The 23,967-nt window shown below is 35.5% G+C and overlaps 1 protein-coding gene across 1 annotated transcript in view; it reads right to left on the reverse strand.

The window, feature by feature from the left end:
- VWC2L (von Willebrand factor C domain containing 2 like) overlaps positions 1–23,967 on the reverse strand; it is a 147,780-nt gene that overhangs the window by 106,458 nt on the left and 17,355 nt on the right. Inside the window, exon 2 of the mRNA XM_060151304.1 lies at positions 17,864–17,993. Coding sequence (XP_060007287.1) covers positions 17,864–17,993 — 130 coding nt within the window. The remainder of the gene's footprint in view (positions 1–17,863; positions 17,994–23,967) is intronic.

Below are 23,967 nucleotides of genomic sequence, written 5' to 3' on the forward strand. Positions count from 1 at the left end.
CTCAAAACCAGCAGAATATATATTCCTTACAGGCACACATGGAATATTTCCAAGATAGAATGTATTCTTGGGAATAAAACAGGTCTCATTAAAAATTTAAAAAATTGAGTAATAAACACATGTTCTTTCATCTTTGTGAAATTAAATCTGAAATCAATAACATAGATACCTGGGAAATATCCAATATTTGGAAACAAATTAGCACATTCTAGATAACCTATGATTCAGAGAAAAAACTAAAAAGAACATCAGGAAGTATTCTAAATTTAATAAATGTGTGAACACAACATATGAAAATTGGCAGGTGATGCTAAAGTAGAACTTGGAGTGTTTATAGAAACACCTGTATTAGGAAAGGAGAAAGGTATCAAATTTATTATGTCAGATCCTACCTTAAGAAATTGGAAGAGCAAATTAAACCCAAAGTAAGTAGAAGAAAGGAAACAATGAGTAGAACAGATATCAATGAAATATAAGAGAGGAAATATTAGAGAAAATCAGTGAACCCCAAAGTTGGTTTTTTGAGAAAATAAAATTGATAAACATTTAACTAGACTAATTGGAAAAAAAGTAGAAAGGATAAATTATCAATATCAGAAATAAGAAAGATTAAATACCTACAGAATTTGAAGATATTAAAGAATTCTAAAGGAATATTAACAATCTTATGATTACAAATTCAGAAACTTAGATGAAATGGTATATTCCTTGAAGACACAAATTTCCAGTGATAAGATGAAATAACCCAATCACCCTACATCTATTAAATAACTTTGTGTTAAAAACCTTTCCACAGAGAAACCTGCAGCTGATAAAACTTCATAAGTCATTGGTGAATTCTGCCAAACATATAAGGGAAAATTAATACTAATTCTACAAACTTTTCCAGAAAATTAAAAAGACAGACTATTTTCCTAACTCATTCTATGTGGTCAGCAATACGTTGATACCCAAACCTAACAAAGACATTATAAGAACAGAAATCTACAGATTAATATGCCTCATAAACTTATATAAAAAAAATTTAAACACAAATTTAGCAAATAAAATCCAACAACATTTAAAAAGGATAGTACTTCATGACCAAATGAAGTTTACCTGAGAAATGGAAGGTTGGCTTAATATTTAAAAATAATCAATGTAATTCACTATATTTATAATTATAAAAGAAAATCACATGATCATCTCTGTAGATACTGAAAAACTCTTAACAAAACTCAGTCTCCATCCCTGATAAAATCTCTTGGCAAAGTAGGAATAGAAAGGGAGTTCCTCAGCCTGATATAGGCATCTGTGAAATAGCTCCAGGTAAAAGCACATTTAATTGGGAAAGACTGAATGAGTTTTATTCCATATCTGAAAAGCACAAGGATATATGGTTTTAGCACTTCTATTCAATACCATTTAAGATATTCTAGCAAGTGTAATAAGATAGAAAAAGAGAACTAAAAGGCATTCAGATTGGTAAGAAAGGAATGGAACTGTCTTTGCTGGTAACGTGCTTGTTTATGTAGAAATTCCAATGGAATCTACAAAAAAACCAAAAACAAAAAAACCCCTAGATTTAATAATTGAGTTTAACAATGTTTCAGGATCCAAAATCCATATCCAACTATCAATTTTATTTCTATATGTTAGCAAATAATAAGATTTAAAAAAAATGTATACTAACTACAGTAGCATTAAAAAAAGAAAATACTTTGGAATAAAACTGATCAAAACACTGATGAGAGAAATTAAAAAACTAAATAGAGATAATCATGTTCATAAATTGGGAGACTCAATACTGATAAAATGTCAATTCTCCTCAAATTGATGTAAAATATTCAATGTAATGCCAATCAAAACAGACTTTTTCTTTTGTAGAAACTGATAAACTGATACTAAAATTCAGAAAGAAATGCAAAGGAAATAGACTAGCCAAAATAACCTTAGTGGAACGGAATGGAGAGTTCAGAAATAGATGAAAATGTATATAGGCATAAATAGACAACTGATTTTTAGCAAATGTACAAATACAGTTCAGTGGAGAAAAATAGTCTTGTTAACAAATGGTATTAAAACAACTGGATATCCATATTAAAAAAAAATTCAATTCCTTGCATCATATTCACAGTATAATGCAAAATGAATCATCATTCTAAATGTCAAATCTAAAATATTTCTAGAAGAAAACAGGAAAAATACTTTTGACTCTGGGTTAGGCCAAGATTTCTTCGTTACAACACTAAAAGCAAAATTTATAAAAGAAAACATAAATTGGAATTTGTCATAATTAAAAACTTTTGCTCTTCAAATGACACTGTTAAGGGGATGAAAAGAGATACCACAGACTGGAAGAAAATATTTGCAAATCATGTGTCTAATAAAGAACTTGTCTCTAGAACATATAAAGAACTCTGGAAACTCAATAATACAGAAACAAAAACCCAACTTTAAAAAATTGGCCAATGATTTGAACAGACATTTCTCTAAAGCAGATATACAGATGGAAAATTAGCATATGAAAAGACGCTCAACATCACTAGCCATTAGAAAAATGCAATTTAAAACCATAATAGAATAATAATACACTTCTATTAGAGTAGCCAAAATTAAACAGGACTGGTGATCCCAAGCACTGATGACAGGTACAGGAATTGGCATTCTCACACATTTTTGATGGAAATTTCAAATAATACAGCCACTCTGAAACAGTTTGGCATTAAAGAAAAAATAGTGAAATATACACATACCATATGATCTAGTATTCCACTTCTAGGTATTTTCACAATAGAAAATAAAGCATATATCCATAAAAAGACTTGTGCGAGAATGTTTGACAGCTTTATTTGTAATAATCAAAAACTGGAAACAGTCCAATGTCCATCAACAAGTGAATGGATAAATTATATGGTGGTATATCTATATAACTGAGTACCATTTGGAAATAAAGAAGGAATGAACTAGAATACACGCTACATGGATGAATTTCAAAATAATCATGCTGAATGAAAGAATTCAGACAAGAGAGTACATACTGAACAATTACATGTATACCAAGTTCTAAGAAATGCAAATTTATGTATAATGACAGAAAGCAGAACAGAGGTTGCCGGGGATGGGATGGGGCAGAGAAGAGCTAAAGGGAAGGATTACAAAGGAACATGAGGAAAGTTTTGGGAGTGATAGGTATGGGCACTTCCCCGACTACAATAGTAGTTTCACAGGTATACATATGTCAAAACATCAAATTGTACACTTAAAAAATGTGGAGTTCATTTTATGTCAGTTAGACCTTGACACAGCTATTTAAAGGGATTAAAATATTCTTAAATATGTTTATGACTTATAAAATGTTAATTGTTATCATAACTTAAATTCAGAAAATAATTTACTTGAAACAATCACTTCATAGCAGATCAGTGTCTCACGTTGCCTTTCCTTTCATTACTGTGCCTTCCTTAGTGACTTTTGCTGCCTTTAAAAATCAGTTGAATTTCGTTCTCAATGATCACGGCTTTGTTATTAAGAAATCTCTTTGGGTGTGACCATTCTTGACAGCTTCCCTTGAATATCATCTTCCTGGTATGTCCTACCTACATCACTTCTAGGCCCTGGGGGACCTGCATTTGCCCCTATTGGGATTTACCATTCCTGGATCCTTTCCAACCTAAGTGCCCTTGCTTTGACTCCAGGGCATTTTGTGTCTAACCCTTCCAGCCTTGTCGTACTTCTTGTCCTGGTATAACATTATCTCTGATACCACTGACTAACAGTTATTCACCTTTTACTCCCCTAGCTTCCCCCAACACACACATCCTTTATTTGAAAGAGAACAGACTCCCTAACAGACACCTGTGAAGAAGTCCATGGTTCTCAAACTTTGAGCGTCAGAATCACCTAGAAGGCTTGTTAAGGCACAGAATGTTGGGTCCCACTCCCAGGATTTCTGATTCTGTAGATTTGGGCTGGGCTCAGAAATGTGCATTTCTGACTAGTTTCTAGATAATGGTGATGTTGCTGGCCCAGGGCTACTTTGAGAACAACTGGTTAGACACTATGGCTTTGAAGTTGGATAGAGCATGGTTCAAATCCCAGCTGTATATCGGACGGTAATTTATATACTTTAGTCTCAGTTTCCTCCCCTGCAATAAATGAAAGCTAGTGCTTCTCTTAGTAGTTAGGTTAATTATTATTATTAGATCAGTCATTGAGGAAATATATGAAAAGGCAACTGTATCCCTCAACATGCACCACAGCAGACATGTCGGTTCATTTCAACCTCCCAGCGTTCACGGCTCCCTCTCTCATCCTAAAGGCACCTGTGTCAGGCGTTTTCTCTTTCTCTGGTCCAGTACCTTCCTACAGTTTCCCTGTTATCCCGGGTTTACTCTTCCCCACATTTAAACTAACTGGGCCTATGTTTGATGATCTAGTCATCTGATAAACCCAAGAAAAATATATGTAACTTAATTGGTGTCATTCATACCTGAGGTACTAGCTATTTTTCTCAAGTTTTTAGTGACATTAATTATGAAAAATTTTAAAATAAAAGAAATTATGAGCATGAAAGCATGTATGAATGTATATGTGGGCATGTACGTTGGCGGGCTAGAAGGGGCACTATTTTTGATGGGTTGAACAGCTTTCGGTACATCTCAGATGACGTTGCATGGTGGCTGATTACTTCACTGCGGTTAGGAATCTGACTATTGCATTTACTGGGAGTTAAAACAGAATCCAGTTAAGTTTTTGGCCATCCACCTGGCTTGAGAGGCTCGCGCGCCCTCCTCTACACTGCAGTTTTCTTCCTTTGCTGCTGCGTACTGTCATCTATCTCCATTCTTAAAGAAATCATCAAATCAAATCAAATCAAATCAAAGCGGGTAGGATAAAACAGACACGGAGAATCCCACATCTTAAACACAGGCCATCAGCCCCTGGTGCCCTGCATCTTCCCTCTGTTTTAAATCCCAACACAGAAAGTTGGAATGAGCAGGCTTTTAAGATTTGGATACAACACTGCCAACTATTTTGTTATTTAATGTTGTTGGAAACTAACTGAGCTTTGCCTTCCAGAAGGCAGGTACGTTGCCTTATGGACCTTTCTGCAGAACGCATAAAAGTGACGGGTGAAAGGAGGAGAGGACTCAGGCCTGGCTAGTTACTACCCTGACCAGCAGCAGCATTTATGGCTGCTCATTGCCATCACCTTGTACAAATGGAGCTAGTGCAAGCAAAATAAGTATGCATGCAGGAACTTCCCATTTCCTTTTTCTCAATTGAGGGGCATCCAACCATAAATATGTTTCAAAAGAGGTTAACATTTCTGATAGTTTGATTTGAAGCAGCTCAGAGCTACATTTAAACATCAGAGGACTTACTGTAAGGGCTTCCTACCTGAGCCTCCACCATCCTTAGAGAGTTTCCCAACCACTATATGCCAGAAAAGATATTGGTTAGCAAGTTTCCTTTGTCCCTGTTTTATGCCATATTTCTGATATTTTTTTCGATTGCACAGTTTGATTTCTAAAATTAAATATTATCCCCTGCAATCAGTTCTCCCTCTGCCCTGATATCAAGTCCCATTTTCCGACTCTGTTTACCAAATACTGACAAATCACATATTCACTCAATGCTCGAGGCTTCCTTAACTCGTAAATAGTCCAATCCCTATTGTTAGACGAAATATATCATTGTAGATAATACTGGCTAAAGCATTACATTAATTTCGCACCGAAGTGACTCATACGTTACATGCAGTCATTTCTTAAGAAACAGAAGCTTTAGGTGTCCCTAGCAAGGTTATAAAGCAGTAAGATGTCAAGCTGACTCAGTTTCCCCTGGAAACCAGTCTGTCTCTACTAGATCACCTTGATATGCTTCCTGTCAATATATGTACCACTAATCCTAGTGGTAAATTAAAGCAAACTTAATTAGGAAAAGAATCTGATAAGCACCCTCCTTCCCACCACACAATGCCTTCTAAGGTCTCCATTTGAAAGCTCTTCTCTGTGAAATAGAAGACTGAGACTTCTCAAAAGAGAAGCTAAAAGAACGCAAAGAATCAATCTTCTTATTTAATTTTGGCTCTTCCAAAGGCACAATACAGGCGTGCATTCATTCATTTATTCACAAACATATATATGCACCTACAATGTGTTGTAGGTAGTAGGAATACAACAGTGAACAAAAGAGACAAAAATCTTCGCATGAACTTTGTACTTCTGTGAGCAGGGGAGGCAAGCAACTAAATAGGTAAAATATATACGATTCAGGTGGCAGTAGGTGTGGCGGAGAACTAAAAATCAGAGGCCAGGACTGGAAAGTGGTGACTTGGGGTGTTACCTTTCAGCTGATAGCACCATATGGAGATCAGAGTCCCAGGGATGAGGAGTGACTTGGTGGTCCTGGGCTCCTGGTGGGGTCTGAGCTAAGCAGGGAGAAATCAGTCCTAAGTGTCTCAAGCCCACCGATGAGGATGAGGCTGTGACTGCTGGCCAGGGAGGTGTTAGGATCTTTGCAAGAGGACCCAGAATTCTGGATCCCGTCTTTACCAGTGACGTGGGATGTAGAATCCCAAGAAGTTTGGTCTTATCTGTAAGAAAGGGAATCTGTGCCTAAGAGATGAGTCTGTTAGATGCTCTTGCTTCAGACCTCTGAAACTTCTGAGGAAGATAGAGCAATACCTTCCTTGAGGCCCCCCAGGCTCATCTTGCCCAGTGCTTTAGAAGACATTCAAATTCAAAGCAGGTCAAGGAACACAATTTGCATGGCAACCTTGTTTTGTTTTTGTCTGACCTTGTGCACAAGGTTTACATTAGTAATTAGTGAAGGGGAAAAGAGGTGCCGGTGGTGGATGGACATGGCTTTTCCTGCATCTGAAAAGCCTGAGTTTCTACATGGCAAAGACAATGAGGTAAAGGAGGGAATGCAACTTTCTAACGTGTCTACCTCAGGAAGGAGGTTTGGATGAAGGGAAACTGCCTTACTTTGTGTGTCATCGGTAGTGACCCATTGGTCTCTGGGTGCCTCTGAGAGCTACACGGATGCCTGGACTGTGTGAGCAAGAGCTTGGGGGTCATTATGGAACGGCAGCCCCATATCCCTGACACGAGCAGTTGTGTTGCTCCCTCAGGGAGGCTCTCCCATGGCCAATGACTCAAGCCTCCCTTAGATAAGACTTGGCAAGACCAAATGCCTTGGCTTTCCCATCAGACCCCGCCCCCCATTCAGTTAACTCTTAGAATCAAATCCAACTCCTAAGGATTGTACAAATGAAGCTAGTGTAAGCAAGATAAGTATGCATGCAAGAACTTCCCATTTCCCTTTTCTCATTTGAGGGGCATCCAACTATAAATATGTTAGTGATCCCAGTTGCCCTTTTGCCATCATCCACAGTTCAGAGGTGTTTTGTTAGAGATTACTGTATACAATCCTAGAAGTCAGCACCATTCTATAAAAACATAGTTGAAGAGAAGCTCAAGAATAAGAGAGAAGGTGGGGTTAAGAATAGAAATGCATGGGCAGTTTGGGGAGATTTATTCAACCCTCTGCCAACCTACTGTTTTTGAACCAGATTATCTGTGAGGTTATCTGAATGTGTAAGAATGAGACATTCAGTACATGTGTGTGCATTACCCTTCTTCGGGGCCCGTAGGCTCCCTTTGGGGGTGGTGAGCTGAACATCAGAGTACTACGTAGCACTCGAAGGAGTGAGGTCTACTTCTTAACATATCTCTTCTCAACTAGGAGTGTGTGCTCTGTGGGAGGACCAGACCCAACATTCTAGATGATTACATAGGGAAAACATAGTCCCTAAGCACTTTCTATATGTTAAGGAGAAAAGAGAAAAGTTCTCATTTTTGCAGATGTTGGCCTTCTTCCCTTCATTTTCTGAAGGACTGGGGGGCCCCGATAATTAAGTAGAGATGCAATTAGCGGGAAATGAATGTGGCATTAATTTTCATTGTGTCAACTTTGTAAAATAATCTTTTTGAAATCTAATTTGCTGATGAAATGAGAGGGAATCCTGTTGGTTTAAGACAACATAAATAAAAATATTTCCTTTCATACTTTGGAGGAAGCTTTATGGAAGCAATAGGAAATTGTGGCCTATTAAAATAGCTATTTATAATTACTCTGTTTGACATCTACTTTATACGAATATGATAATTCTGACTTTCAGTTATGAAGTCAATGAAATGCAGGCTTTGAAACTGCCCTTCATAGGGTATGCTTTCATCACAAACTATTTCAGGGGCTCTGTAGCCAATGGATATGTGCAAGTGCCAGAATATATTTCATCTTCAGTGTGTTTGTTTAATGTCTGTGTTTCATTTGTTACTAATTGTCTCCTTAAGAGGAAGTGAGAAAATATCAAATTAAGGTGAAAGACTTGCATCTAATTTTCAAACTTAAAAGGCTGAGTTTGCAAAATAGCTTCATGAAAATGTAAATGCATAGACTTAAGTGAATACTTTAACAATTACCCTAATAGGTACATAAAATGGGCAATGATGTTTTCCAAATTCTTTACAAAGAATCTCACAGTTAAAGGATTTGAAAGTCAAGTGGTAGAATTATTAGTTGGTTAATTAACTATGGAGTACAAATTATAACAAGGAATCAGTGCAATTTCTAATAAGTGGCATGTCATTGATTATTAAATCATAAAAATAGAAAAAATTTTACATTATCTTTTTAAAGAATTTTTCTATTTTCTCCTTTAAATAGTAATTTTAAATCACAGGGATGATGCAGACTTGTAGGAAATTTAGAAACTAGGGGCTAGCAAAGGGAAAAAAATGTAAAAATCATTCATTAGCCTACTACTATTCAGAGTTATGTGCCATTAACGTTTTGAAGTATTTTCTTCCAGTGTTTTTCTATACATACATTTTCTTTTTAACAAAATTATTTTAAAAATACTGCTTTCTGGCCCACTAGTTTAATTTAATAATATACTCTGAACGTGCATTTTTTTTGTGGAGATGTCCTTAATTTTTCTTCCATGACATCATTTGTAACAATTTTTTAGTAGTTAGTCCATGTAGATATACTATGGTTTTTTAAACAACCTCCTTATTGTCAAATATTTAGGTTTCAGGTTTTCCAAGATTTTGCTATTATAAACAACTCTGTAATAAATACCTCTCTATATAACATGTTTATATTCTTATCTGATTATTTATTTTTGATCAATTTCTAGAAGCCACATTGCTGGATCAAAGGTCCACACACTTTTACTGCCCTTCAGAGAAGATATATTGGTTTACACTCTCATCAGTAGTGCTTGAGAGTGCCTGTTGCATCTTACCTTTCCAAAGTTAATTTTTTAAGAAATTTAAGGATAAAATTATATGTTATCTAATTTTAATTTTTCCTTTTATAAATTCTTTATTTGCATTTATGTTTAGGAAGACCATCCTGATCCTAAGAGTAAGCTAATGTTTATGTTAAAAACAAATCCCTTTATGATCTCATTTTTTAGATTTAGATCTTTAATCCATGATAGTTACTTTTGTATAATGGGTAATACAGGAATGTAATTTCACTTTTGTAAAAAAATGATTTACCTTTATTTTTAGAATAACACATTCTTTCATCAGATACTTGGATGTCACCTTAATTGTATGCTAAATTGTGATATAAATGTGAATTACTTTCTGATTTTCTGTTCTATTTATTGATTTATTTTTGTTCCACTATCACACTGTTTAAAACTATTATATCTTTACATATTATTTTAATATATCTGGTAGATTGAATTCGCCAAACTTACCAGGTACATTCTTTTTTTTAATTTATTTATTTGTTTATTTTTGGCTGCATTGTGTCTTCGTTGCTGCGCGGGGGCCTTCTCTAGTTCCAGTGAGCAGGGGCTACTCTTCGTTGTGGTACATGTGCTTTTCATTGTGGTGGCTTCTCTTGTTGCTCCAGCTCTAGGCGCGCGCAGGCTTCAGTAGCTGTGGCACATGGGCTCAGCAGTTAGTTGTGGCGCACGGGCCTAGCTGCCCCGTGGCATGTGGGATCTTCCCGGACCAGGGATCGAACCCGCATCCCCTGCACTGGCAGGTGGATTCCCAGCCACTGCGCCACCAGGGAAGCCCCCCAAGTACATTCTTTATCGTGTATTTAAATTTTCCAACTTTTGCCAACTTACAAAAGAAAATTACATTACATGGAAAATTTGATAGATTTCCATTTATCATTAGAAAAATAGCATTCTAACAAATTTCATTTTTCACATTTAGAAATCAGTTATGGCTCCTTACTATTTTAAAAAATAGTTCTTAGTAAGGTTTTGTGACTTTTTAATCTCTCTCTCTATATATATCCTCCACACATTAATATCTATTTTAATGTTTTTAAGTAGCCTATTATCTGTTGATTCTGAGTAGATTTCTATTAGTTTCACAGTTTTGAGCCATTTGAAATTAGTTTAAAATGTATTATATGAGAGGAAAAACATAAAGGTAAATAGAAGCTAATAAAATTATAAATCAATAAAAATATTTGAGTATTTAAAGAAAGAAATTATCTCTTTTTTGACTATCAACTAATAGCATGTTAAAAGGAAATTTAAATTTATAGTTATTTTTTACAAATTTTCTGATTATTCTTTATTAGTAGTAAATCTGAAGTACAACATAGAAGATGAACGACGTTATTTGGCATTTCACACATCTGTAAATAGAAGTGGAATTGCTGAGATAAAAGATATATGTACTTTAATTTTGACATATATTGTCCAATTTGCTTCCATGGGGATTGTACCAATTCATACATTCACCAGTGATGTGAAAGACTGCCTGTTTTACCACAGGTATCAACAACAAAGTAGGTTATTAAATTATAGGATATTTGGCCAATCCATAAGGAAAAAACTGGCATCAAATTTTAATTTGCATTTTCCTTTTAGCAATTTCTTGTATGTTTTAGGAAATTTTGTTTCTTGTGGAATAACTTTTGAAGTTCTTTGCCCATTTTTAAGATTGAGTTGTTGATCTTTTTCCTTATTAGTTTCAAAGAGATCTTTATCTATGAGAGACATTAACCCTTTGTGATATAAGATGATTTTTCCCTTAGTTTTTTATTTGTTTACAGTGGTGTTTTGTTTGCTTTGTGGAGATTTTTTTGTTTGCTTTTAAAATCTAGCCACTTCAGGATTAAAAATCAAATGTCTAGGTTTTCTTTTTGTACTGTTTGGGAAAATAGCTTATATTTAAATCTTTGTTGAATTGAAAGTTTTCTTGAATTATGAAATAATGTAGGACTTTAAAATTATTTTTTTCAGACAACTATCCAGTTGTCCCAACACCATTTCTTCTACAAATTGACTTTCCCCCATTGATTTGAAATGCTATTTTATCTATCATGTATCAATTTTCATATGTATGTTAGGTCTGTTTGTGAAGTTTCTTATATTCCATTGATATCTCTGCATCATGTACCAATGCCACAATTTTACTTTCATAATATACGTACCTATACATATATATATATATATATAGAGAGAGAGAGAGAGAGAGAGAGAGAGCGCTCTGTATTCTCATTTTGTACCCTGCTATATTTCTAAATTTTCATTATAGCAGTTTTTAGTCTATAGTCTTGGGTTTTTCAAGTATACTCTCATATAATATGCAAATGGTAGTAGTTTTGGCTCCTAATTTTTGTCCTCTGAATTCTTTCTTTTCTAATTATACTAGCTAGTTCATATCTACAATCTGACATTTTGAATAATAGTGGACAGCCTTGTCTTGTTCCTGACTTTATCAAGAATGCCTTTAATGTGTACCTATTAAGCATAATTCTGTCTTTTGGGGCTGAGGTCAATATATTTTATATCCACTTAGTCTTATTTTATCAAGAGTTTTAGTCATCTTTATATATGTGTGTGTATATTTAGATAGAAATAATATGATTTTCTCTTGAATTTAGTAATAGGATAAATTATATTAATATAGAGTTCCTAATTTTGAACTATCTTTGTAAACTCCACTTTGTCAGAATGCACAATTATTTTAACCTACTGCTAAATTCTGTTTGCTAACACAAATATACAATCCCTTTCCCACAGTCTCTGAAAACCCAATGTCTTTTCACAATTTTGATACCAAAACTCAGCTGAGATTAAAACCTGACCTGAGACGATGGGAGACTCTATATTTATTCCATCTCCTTAGTATAATTATCATATATTTTCTGGCAGAAGGGTTCATGTGATTGATTGAAGAATGCTGCTCTAGACCCATTGGGTGATATAATATATGATTGGGGATTTTGTATTTTAATAGATCCCCATTACTTTTTCTTAGTTTGTAATCTTTGGTTTGTATCAGTATTGTACTTCAGAAAAAAACTGTCTTGTCTCTCCTCTGGAAGAGTTTAAATGACATTAGAATTATCTTTTCTTTAAAGGTTTGGTAAAACCTTTTACCTTATAAAAAATAGATTTTTGAAAATTCATTCAGTAAAGAGGCCTATGAAATAAAAAGTCAAAGTTCTCTGCTTCTACCTTCTCACTTCTCCTCTTTAATTACTCTTCTGATCACTGGATAACTGTTAAAAATTTGGCGTGTATTCTTACAGAACTTTCCCTATGCTACATACAAACATAATAAAGGAGGGTTTAAAAAATAAAAAGCAAATTTGTTAGTGAGGTTGAATAATTTTTATATTTTTTGAACATTTGTATTTTGTTTGCGAACTGCCTGTTTGTACTTTTCTGCTGTTTTTATTATCAATCTGTAAAGATTTAATATTTTAAAGAGATTAACTCTTGTCTCCCCTACTTTTACCTTCACACTTTTATTCCCTAAAAGTAATCATTGAATCATTGTTAATATTCTATTGTGTATCCACACTTGGCTCTTTTCCTATGTACATATAAATGTAATATCTATCTATTTGAAATTATATATCAGTTAAAAATAAAAATGTCTTATATATCACTTAAAATGTACAAATTATATATAGAACACATTACTATATTATGTATAAACTATTTGTAGTCTACTATACACTCCTTGCTTATTTTACACAGCAGTGAAAAATGTTAGGATCTTTTTAAAGGCTGCAATATATTTTCACTACTCCATTGAAGTACTATTACATTTCTCTGACCTTTATGCTCTTAAAATGCAGTGGAAATTTAGTGCATGAATGTGGGACAAAGTACAAAAAGTAGAACTGCTGACTTCAAATTTCTTAAAAGTTGTTCCAACATTTTCTCAACTCTTAGTATCTTTGCTGATTTGAGGTATCATCAATCTCAAATTATTATCAATGCAATATTAGTATCTTATTGTTTTAATTTCTATCACCCTGATCCCTTGTGAGGTTAAGCGTATTTTCATATATTTATTAGACATTTGGTTTTCTTCTCTGAATTTTCTTTGTATACCCTTTGCCTATTTTCTTCCCTATGGAATTATTTTTCTCTCTTATTTATTTCAAGGGGCTCTTTGTATATTATATGTGTCAACACAAAGCAGCGTTTTACCCAAGCATCTTTAGAAGGCGTTGGATGGCTCTAAAGTCCTCTCTCTTATTTGTGCACTTCCCATCCCTTTGCTGTCTTCTTTCCATTTACCTTTTGGCTAATCTATTTCCTTCTTTATTTGTATCACTAATAAACTGGAAGAGAGTAAGGGATATGAAATTAAATATTTGAACAGGGGTTATGACAACTTCAGTTTAGTTGAAAAGGATATGAAAACTCCTCATTTAATGTGCATGGACGATTTTGTGGGTGGTTCCTCTCTATTTCAATTTTTCATGAAGTGACTTTTTTTCTGAACCATGAATAATGACTGACTATATATTCCAATGAAAACAGAGAACTCACTGACATACTGACAGATGAAATGTAAAAAAAAAAATGCAGTTAGTCATTTGGATGATCTAATGATCAAATACTTCACTAGTTAAATGAATGGTCAGTTACCGAATATTTAAAATATTTACATGACACTCCAAAATAGAAATATTTTCTTTAAGTAGGTGCTGTGCTAACCTATTTTTCATATTATAAAAACAAAAAAAACCCATAAAGAATATTAATTCCCATGGAAAGGACTGGAGCTGAAAGACAGGCCAAAGTAACAATCTTGGAGGAAGAAAAACAATCTAGAAATGTTAGATCTTTCAGGAAGGCATTTGGATTGCTAGCTCATGAAGATATATAGAGAAGGGAGAAGCAGATGCTTAATAAAATTGTTTAAAACAATAAGTTCCTATATCAATCACATAATCCTCCCCAAATAAAAAATTACTTTCCTCCTTCTCCTCCTGTTTCGTGTATGCCCAGCCATTCACATCTTTCCTTAACGTTTCTATTGTATTTTATTCAGACTAAATTAATAGACTTTTCTTGGTGCTAAACTAACTTTAATAAGAATGGAGTATTTTTAATGGCTTGGCTATATTTATTGATAACCACTGGAAATTCTTGCTTGAGGTAACCATTGAGACCAAGAAATTAAAACTTTTCTTTCTTTTTTTTTACATCATTAGAGAAAAATTTTAGAAGTATGTCTTTATATTTATTCTTACAAATTATATTATGGAGAATAAAGAGGCTATCATTATCTGTCTAGGGATCAGATTACCTTGCACTTTATAATATTAAAAATACTTATTTGTAAGAGCAATTGTTACATTTTTATTGGTAAACCACTGTTTTCTGGGAAAACTTCATATACCTACATATATATCATTGTACTTCCTTTTTTTTTTTTTCTTGCTCTAATCTGAGAACAAAGATTTTGATATTAGCTGAATACTGTTTGTGGTAGATTCTATTGCTTTAAACTTTCATTTTATATCTTTAATGTCTCTTGCTCTTGGCAAGTTGTAATTCAGGAAGGCGGAAAAATCAATCTTAGTATGAAGAAAGAGTTTGGCAGCCAAGATAGTCCGCATTTGTGCAAACTAAATTTTTTCAACATTTATGAAGATTTAAGAAAATATAGAAAATATTATAGAACTGTTTACAAATTAGGATCTATTGCCTCTACCTTGAATCCTGAGGGTAGATGTTTATCTTCTTGTTTTTTTTTTTCAAAATCTAAGAAAATAGTACAATGCTTTAAAAATAGTTTATACTGGGCAAATGAATCTTGTCATTTAGAATAAGATAGTCTTATCATGTGTTGGAAATTTAAGAAATTGTTCTAGTTATATTCTGTCAGAGTAAACCTCTATTTCCCACCTGGCTCTTCTGCACATGGGTCATCTGTTTCTATTTTCTGAACTACGAATGAGTCAGCAAGCATTGGGGCTCAGTCTGCTCACTCAAAAATACTGGTACATGGTCATAAGGATTCTCCAGCAGTCCTCAATATGCTCTTCTTTGACAATGATTATACTTTACTTTTGGGGCATAAGTGACTAATTAGTGGCATTTAATAATAAAAAAGATAACATGTCATAATGTTATATTACATTCAGAATTAGTCTTTGGGCTAATTTTAATTCAGGTTAATTTTTTTTTTTTTTTTTTTTTTTTTTTGCGGTACGCGGGCCTCTCACCGTTGTGGCCTCTCCCGTTGCGGAGCACAGGCTCCGGACGCGCAGGCTCAGCGGCCATGGCTCACGGGCCCAGCCGCTCCGCGGCATGTGGGATCTTCCTAGACCCGGGCACGAACCCGCGTCCCCTGCATCGACAGGCGGACTCTCAACCACTGCGCCACCAGGGAAGCCTTAATTCAGGTTAACTTTCCTTATTTAAAAAAGAAAAAAGTTTGCTTGGAAATGGCAAAAGGGAACAGAAGTGGTTGTTTTGTAGTGCTTCATGAACAAAAAATTGGAAAACCTAACTAATATGTTTTGTTCTCTCAACATATGTTTTTCAGGAATACGAATGGGTTACTAATTAATTACCTAATTAATCGAACAATTAAAGTTCATTCATTATATATCTTTGTACAAAGAGAGTTTCATTCTAGGACAGATTTCTACTGTGGCATGTGACAGAAATAGGATAATCTTGGGTGACATAAAATTCAGTGTAACTAGTTTGTAGTGGCTGATTTAACATTTGACATAGACATCAACTCTGGATATACTATTGGTTTGGGTGGTCAGTACCTAGTATGACGTGGCAGATGCATGTGTAAAACCTGTATTCTAAATATACAGTCTTTAATTCTCTGAGTATTCTGAGCATGTCCAGATGAGAGTTTTTAACTTTCAGTATAGTTTTGTTTACCCTAAATGTGTAACATAGCCAACCAGGGCCTTCCAGGGAAGACAAGATCCTCAAGGACCTGTTTAGACAGTTGTTTCTAGAAAAAAACGGTCTTTAGTCAAAGACTTGTCAATCCTATTTTTAAAGATTGATTAGGTAGCTGATTTTTTCTTCCTCCTGTCCTTGGAGAAAATGAAAAATAACAGGTGCTCTTCTACTTTAGACTAACCATTCATATACTTGATGACAGTTAGGTCTCCCTGGAGCCTTCTCTTTTCCAGGACAAATTATGCAAACGCCTTCAGTCTGTCCTAATAGGTCCTATTTTTCAACCATTAAATCATCTTATTTTTCTTCCCTGTATCTTTTTCAGTTTCTTCAATATCCTTTTAAGAATATAAAGTCTTAAATTTGATACCTTTGCATATATTAGATCGGCTTGAACTTCAGGATATTTATCTCCACCTTCTAAGTCAGAGAGATGCTCACTATGACACACGTCAGTTGGATGAGAGGGATAAGAAGAGAAAGAGAAGCCAGGTGTGCAGTAATATTAGACTCAAGAGGTTTACACAATCAGAAATAATAGAAACTGTGCCTGAAGAAATGTCATAAGAGTTCTTTATAAGTCATTTGAGAAGATACCAAAACACTACAAGTATTATAAAAACAATCAGTTGCTTGTGTTTTTTCTTTGGCTGAATAACCTAAATACCTCTTTTCACTAATTATAATTCTGCAAGAGAAAAAGATTAGTAGGTGATCTCACATAATGCCAAATTCTGGACCAAAAAAATGTGTAATAGAGAAGATGAGAGCTGCTAATTCAAGGAAGGGCATAGGGATTCAGCATTACGGTGACCTCAGCTTAATTAAGAGCTAGAACTACTTTTTCAAGCATATATTAATGCCAAGTGGGGACATCTGTGGAATGTTACACAGTGAAGCTTTATTTTTTGGTTGGTATATGACCAGTAGCAAGAGTGTGATTTTGACTTTGCTGTCCTGGGTTAATGGCATTGCATTGTCTTCTCTGCAGCCTCAGCTGGATTTTGGGTGATTGGCATGCCATAGTCATTTCAACCTCTCCATCCTATGAGGGCCAAAAGGAACCCATAAACTTATAAGCCAAGTTCCCCTCTATAGCTATTACTCTGAGAGCAGGTTTCCATTGTAATAAAAACTTAGAATAAAAGCCCTAAACTTTCTAGTCTTCCTTACTTCTACTTAAGTGTATGAGTAATTGAATTCTGTAATTCTTTGATAACTTTGAGCCTAAGGTCTTATCTATGCCCAAAGCAAAATACCTGGCATTTATCCTACTCTCTATCCTGGCTTATGCACTAGGAACAGCTTCATAGCCTCCAGAAGAGAGGAAATTCAGTCACTATAAAAAGATGGTACTGCGTTCTTTCCAAAATTCTCCATATAGATCGACAATAAATAATAGGGACCACAACAAAGTCAGCTTATAAGAGCTTTAATTCTCCAGATGGAAAGCTTCATGACTCACCCAGTGCTGGCTTATTTTCACTTTAAGATGGGATAGAAATATTAATTGGCCATGCCCACATTGAAAAACCACAGGCAGATCTTAGAGGGCTTTTGCATTGAATGGTGTGCAGCGGTGGAATATCTGTATTTTGCACTAACCCCTCTTTGAAAGCTAATGCAGTACGGTCTTACCATTTTTGCAGACAGGACAACATTGTTCTGGTTCATAGACTGGGTTGACACACTCAGGAACTGCGCAGTCTGCTACAACACAGTGAACTTCATTGCTGGGCTCACAGCGACACCATTCACATGGAGAGGGCTAGGAACAAATCTAAAATTAGCCCCTTTTCTCCTATAACTTAATGCTTGCACATTCATATGCTGTCAGAAGACAAAACATCAGTGTTTATACTGGCTTTACTGTATCAACTCCATTTACCATGTGTATGATCACTCTTCCCCCATGGAAGGCCACCTGGACATCCAAGCAAAGGTGGGTTGCCATGTGCAGCTCAGGTTGCCATAAGCAACCAGAGTGCTCATGTATGACTTTTCTTATGTCTTATGTTCCTACTTTTCAAAGGAAGGTTTGGACAACAAATATGTCACCTCCTGGTTTGGTTTCCAGATGCACTTATTGCTCTGCCTTCCTCTGGTAAACAGGAATGACACTGGAGCATGTGAAATAAGTTTTTGCCATTTTTCATTTTATTTCCTAAGAAAGAAAAGGATTACTGAGAAACAAGAAAATAGTAAATGGAGCTCCGTACCCTTGGTAGAAACTCCTTTTCAAGCTAACCTAGACTCTAAAGGGCGTTTTTTTCCAATGTGAATTTTAGAGGACATTGCATTTGGGATCCAAACATCCAGGTACTGCCTCTTGAAAGATTTAGTGAATACCTTTCATCTTGCCTCCTTGCTTTTATGAATGGACTAAAATTGATTGACTTAAAAAGTCACTATTGGGCTTCCCTGGTGGCGCAGTGGTTGAGAGTCCGCCTGCCGATGCAGGGGGCACGGGTTCGTGCCCCGGTCCGGGAAGGGCCCGTGAGCCATGGCTGCTGAGCCCGCGCGTCCGGAGACTGTGCTCCGCAACGGGAGAGGCCACAACAGTGAGAGGCCCGCATACCGCAAAAAAAAAAAAAAGTCACTATTTAAGAGACACAGACTCTAAAAATGGAATTCAACAGTGATTAATTTAGAGAAAAAAATTAAAAAGCAGAAAATTTTTGTCTTCACAGTACTTACCAACCAAGAATGAGTTTGGGGTTTTGTGTTTCCTTTCTAGAAACTTTCTACACCACAAATAATCTAAAGCAGTGGCCACTTTGTGACTATCTCATCCTTTATACTTTCTAGGTTTCCCTTCTCATAAAACAGAAATTGAGAATTCTGGAATGAGAACTTAGAGGTCTCAGAAGTTATACAGGTCTATACTTCTCAAAGCAAGCCATTTGTTCCTGGAAAATTCTGTCTCCAATTCTGTGCCACAGTGCCTCACTTCAAAATTGTGTTAATTAAAGTCCACAGCCTTTATCTCAGTGACTACTGTCCATAATGCCTGCCAGCTCTTGTTTCTTCATGAGCTTGACAGTTTGGGTAATACCAATGTTTCTTGACTCAGGTGGTCTGTGAGAGTGGAAGCCTTTCAAACTAATTATTTTTAAATTAATTTTCTCTTTGCTTTCTGCTTGAAGAATGATGGTCTAGCTTTCAATGAACTATTTTACTTTCAAATTTAGTAGAAACAAGAGAATTAGCCATAGAATGTGTGGAAGAAATATTGCTATTTCTTAGCATGGTCAGTAAGTTTATTGAAGAGTACAGTTAAGCTCTTTACCATGTGGTTGAGTTGTGTTAAGTATTCCAGAAAAATCTACTGGATCATCCCAAGGGCGGGAAGTTTCCTGAAGCTCCCTCCACTGAAAACCTCAGTAAATTAAGGAAAAGGATTTGTTACCACAACGCATTATTTGACGAAGGGAATTTTAAGTGAGGAAACAGCGTGAGAGATGGATATTCTAGCTGCTATACTGCCTCTTATTTTGCAAGTCCCATTGTGATATCTTAAATTCCCAAGCAGAATTGTCAGAGGTGTCTCCCTGTTCTTGATTAGTCGCAAAGTATTTTTGCACAGCCTTCTGAAGTACAGCAAGGACTTGGCCTGCATTTATTGCTAACATGAGAGAAAAAGGGAGTGGCTAATATTGTTTCTGTACCTTGCTCTTCCACAGCTGGGATTGTTCTTGCTGTTTCCCTTCTAGCTGAAGGAGGGGCTGATCTATGCAACTCTAGTGGACTGATTTTGGCACTAAAAATCCCAAAAAGCCCCTAGATTTTCCAATGCAAAATGTCTACCTCAAAGTAACTGGTCCTTGAGAAAGATTTGTTGCATTATTAGATTCCCATCACAGACTGAGGAAGAACACCATTCTGACTCAAACAATGTTTTTGAACATTATTAACTACTGGGTATCATGCTAGAGCAATTTCCGTATATCAACTTATTTTTCATAATAACCCTATGAAAGAAGATTTGTTATTATCTCCATCTCATAGATAAGGAAATAGTCTGAGAGAGGTTCAATAGCTTTCCCAGGTCCTGTAGGCAGTAGGAGAAAGGGCAGGATTTGAATCTAGGCATCCTAACTGCTATATGGTACTGCCACGTGATGGCAAGCATGGCTGTTCTATGCACTCCCATCTGAGTAGTTTATTGTCCAATGTGTTGTACACTTCTTCAGGCAGACCAGATCCATAGGAATAACCATTAGCAGCTGAATGATTGATTTATAGAGGATAGATACTTCCTGTTAAAGAGATTTCACTAACTAGGTTAGTTAGTGCATAGATTATTATGGAGCTGTAGAGCTTTTTTTAAAAATTTTTTTAACATCTTTATTGGGGTGTAGTTGCTTTACAATGGTGTGTTAGTTTCTGCTTTATAACAAAGTGAATCAGTTATACATATGTTCCCATATCTCTTCCCTCTTGCGTCTCCCTCCCTCCCACCCTCCCTATCCCACCCCCGCAGGCGGTCACAAAGCACTGAGCTGATATCCCTGTGCTATGCGGCTGCTTCCCACTAGCTATTTACCTTACGTTTGGTAGTGTATATATGTCCATGCCTCTCTCTCGTTGGAGCTGTAGAGCTTTTAAACTTTTTGCAAATGTGAGTTCATAGAAAATTGTAATAGGCTGAAGTTAGGTTGCCACGAGGCTCGTGTTCTTGGGGACTTGGGCACCTTCAAGTCTTGTAACCTGGTAGCTACACTCATGGTAGTTATCTGGGAGAAGCAATAACAGATAATAATCTAGTAAAGACTCCGGGGCCTCTGCCTGAAATCAGTGGAGGCTGGATGTGTATACACTGGAGTCCTGAGAAATACTCTGAGGAAGAACTAAGACTATAAGGCTTAGTGATAAAAGGATGCCAGATTTTTAAAAGGGATTTTGAGTAGTGAGAAACATAAATTAGAAAAATTAGACTATCACCCTTGCCATTGGCAACTTCGAATCAATCCTTCCCTGAACCTGGCTTTATTCATATACCAGTCTCTCTCTTCCTGGCCCAGAATCTTGTGTCAGAAACATGTTAATTCCTCTTTTGTTATCATTCAGTTGTTTTTACAAAGAACGCCTCTGTTACAGCCTATTTCTTCTCATCTCAAGCCTCTGTGTGCCTGCCTCCGCCCCTCCAAACACTCTATCAGATTTAATCTACTGACCTCACACTAAAGCCCACTCCGTCCTCTCCAGCCTCGCCAAGTCTCTTTCCTTTCAGAAACTGGCCAGTTTGCACATCATTGTTTTCTTGCCTCGCTTGACTTCCTCTGCCACCCCTGCTTCCCACCGTGCTTCTAAAAAGGTGTTGCTTATACAGCCAGAAGTTCCAAGGGGTGAGCAGTGTGCTACTTTGACATGAACATTACTGTAAAAATCCTTCACATTTATTTACATTACCGTAAAAACCCTTCCCACCTTACAGCATAAAACTCTGAAAGGTTTGATGCTTTGAATAAATCTTTACATCTTAAGTACTGAGCTGGTTACAAATTTCTTTTTATCAGGCTCTTCAATGTGATAACTATAGATTAAATCTGAAAATATGGCCTGTAAAACCAAAGATTAAACAATAAAGCTATCCTCAGAGCAACAGAGAACACTGGAACAAGTACTTGAGAAAAAATTATTCTTACTAGCTATTTTTTTTTAGAAGAACATGTGAAAGTATGACCAGTACATGGCTTTTGTCAGTTAGAGATCTGGTCAGTAAGATGATTAAATGACACCATCCTAAAATTTTATACCTGGAAAATCTTTTTTTGAGAAATCTCACAGAGCCTTTTATTTCAGTGAAAGCTTTGAAAAATAAAGTAACATTCAATATATATACGAACATTAACAAATAATTAAAATTACTTTTTAATTATTTGTTAACAATTAACAAATTATTTGTTAACAAATTTGTTAAGAAGTTATTCATGTTAATACAAACGTTAACACATAATTATTTGTTAACGTTTGTATAAGGTGATCTGAATAGTATATGTCTGTTATGAATCTGTATGTCATTAGCTTAGTGGTTTTTGAATATCTAACGTGGGACTCTGTTTAAGCAGAAACCACGACTTTTATCTGTAGTTCTCACTGTCACTGAATATATCTGCATGGCAAATCCAAATGCTGTCCCAGCTGTTCCTAAAGTTCAGGGGGTTTCGTGCTAGATACATATTTATTTTAAAATTAATAGAATAAAATGGGGCTCTTTCTAAAATATTGGTTTAGGTGACTAGAATTCAAATCCTCCTCCTTGGTATTAGAATGGAAACATGGCAGCACACATCCTTTAAACTATGGTTCACTTCTGAAGACCTTGAAGCTGAAATCCCAATGCCACTGACTGTGACTTTTGAGAATTCTAGGAGAATTGGAATTCCAGAACCCAGGAAACAGTAGAATGCTCCGCAATTTAAAGTTACTGAGAACTAGTAACTTAGATTAGCAGAGTGACTGAATAACTCCAGAAAAACAATCAAATATGTTCTTTGTGAGAATTTGTAATCTAATGGGGTCATCAAGTGTTAACATGGGATTATTAGAACGTGTTATTGGAGACTGGTTGCAAGGAAGTTTCCAGATGTTTATAGAAAATACACCCTTGTACTCTAAATACAATGAGACTTACTTATCCATACCTGAGGAGAGGCTGGACATTTGGTCCACACTGTAATACCTCGTGGCATTGTTATTTATGTGACAGCTGTTACTGGCATTTTGCATGTAGGGTGCCTGGGAGGAAATGGCCACAGTCTGTAAGGTTTGTTATACAAATTCAAACCTCAAAGTGACAAGGGACATGGCAGTGTTCAGCTTACTAGTTTAATTTGGTAAGGTTTAAGATAACAACACTCTTACAAGTTAAGGAATTTTAAATTAGGAAAAACCGAAAAAAAATTTTCATTTTGTTGGCTTCGTTTCAGTGGCTGTGGTATCATGGTTAAAAGCAAGTTCTCTATAGCCTTAGGACTTGAGTTCGAATCTCAGATGCTTTAGTTGTGAATCTTGGGAAAATTACATAGCCTTTCTGTGCATTAGTTTCTTATTTATAAAACAAAAGAATAACAATATTACTGGCCTCACAGAGTTACTGGGAAGCACATAAAATATGTAAGAAATATAACATTATTATTATAATTCACTTGCATACTTAGCTAGTGATGGCTTTCTGAAAAATAATTCAAAAAATATAAAATTGGAAGCACACAACTGTATTTAAAAGAACATTCAGGTTATTTCTCTTATTCAAAGTAGTATATGATTGCAGAGGTGGTTGCAATAAAGTTTTATAGGACTTGGTTTGGTGGCGAGATTTGTGGACTAATAGAATTAATCATGTCAGAAACACACTGAAGAAAAATTCTTATTAGAAGCCTCTAGATAAAGAGTAATTGTGAATGGTTAAAATAACCATTATAAATCACTCAGAAAAGAAAAGAAAGGCAACAAACCTATTTTCTTTTCTTGAAGTCTCATCATTTAGGTGTCAACTCAAATGCCCTCTCTCCGGGGAGCTCTTACACGACTCTTCCTCCGTCATCTTTCTCCAACACATTGCCCATTCAGTGCTCTCGTCAGTTTATGAAATTACCTTATTGATTTGCTTCTATTTGTTTATTTTTATCTGCCTTCCCCATAATGTATAAGCTCCTTACAGTGTACTGTTCTTGGCTGTATTCTTGGCACCAAGAAGATATCTTAGTACATAATAGATACTCAAGAAACCTTTGTTA

The sequence above is a fragment of the Lagenorhynchus albirostris genome, chromosome 6 (genome assembly GCF_949774975.1).
Source record: "Lagenorhynchus albirostris chromosome 6, mLagAlb1.1, whole genome shotgun sequence".
In the NCBI taxonomy this organism is placed as follows: Eukaryota; Metazoa; Chordata; class Mammalia; order Artiodactyla; family Delphinidae; genus Lagenorhynchus; species Lagenorhynchus albirostris.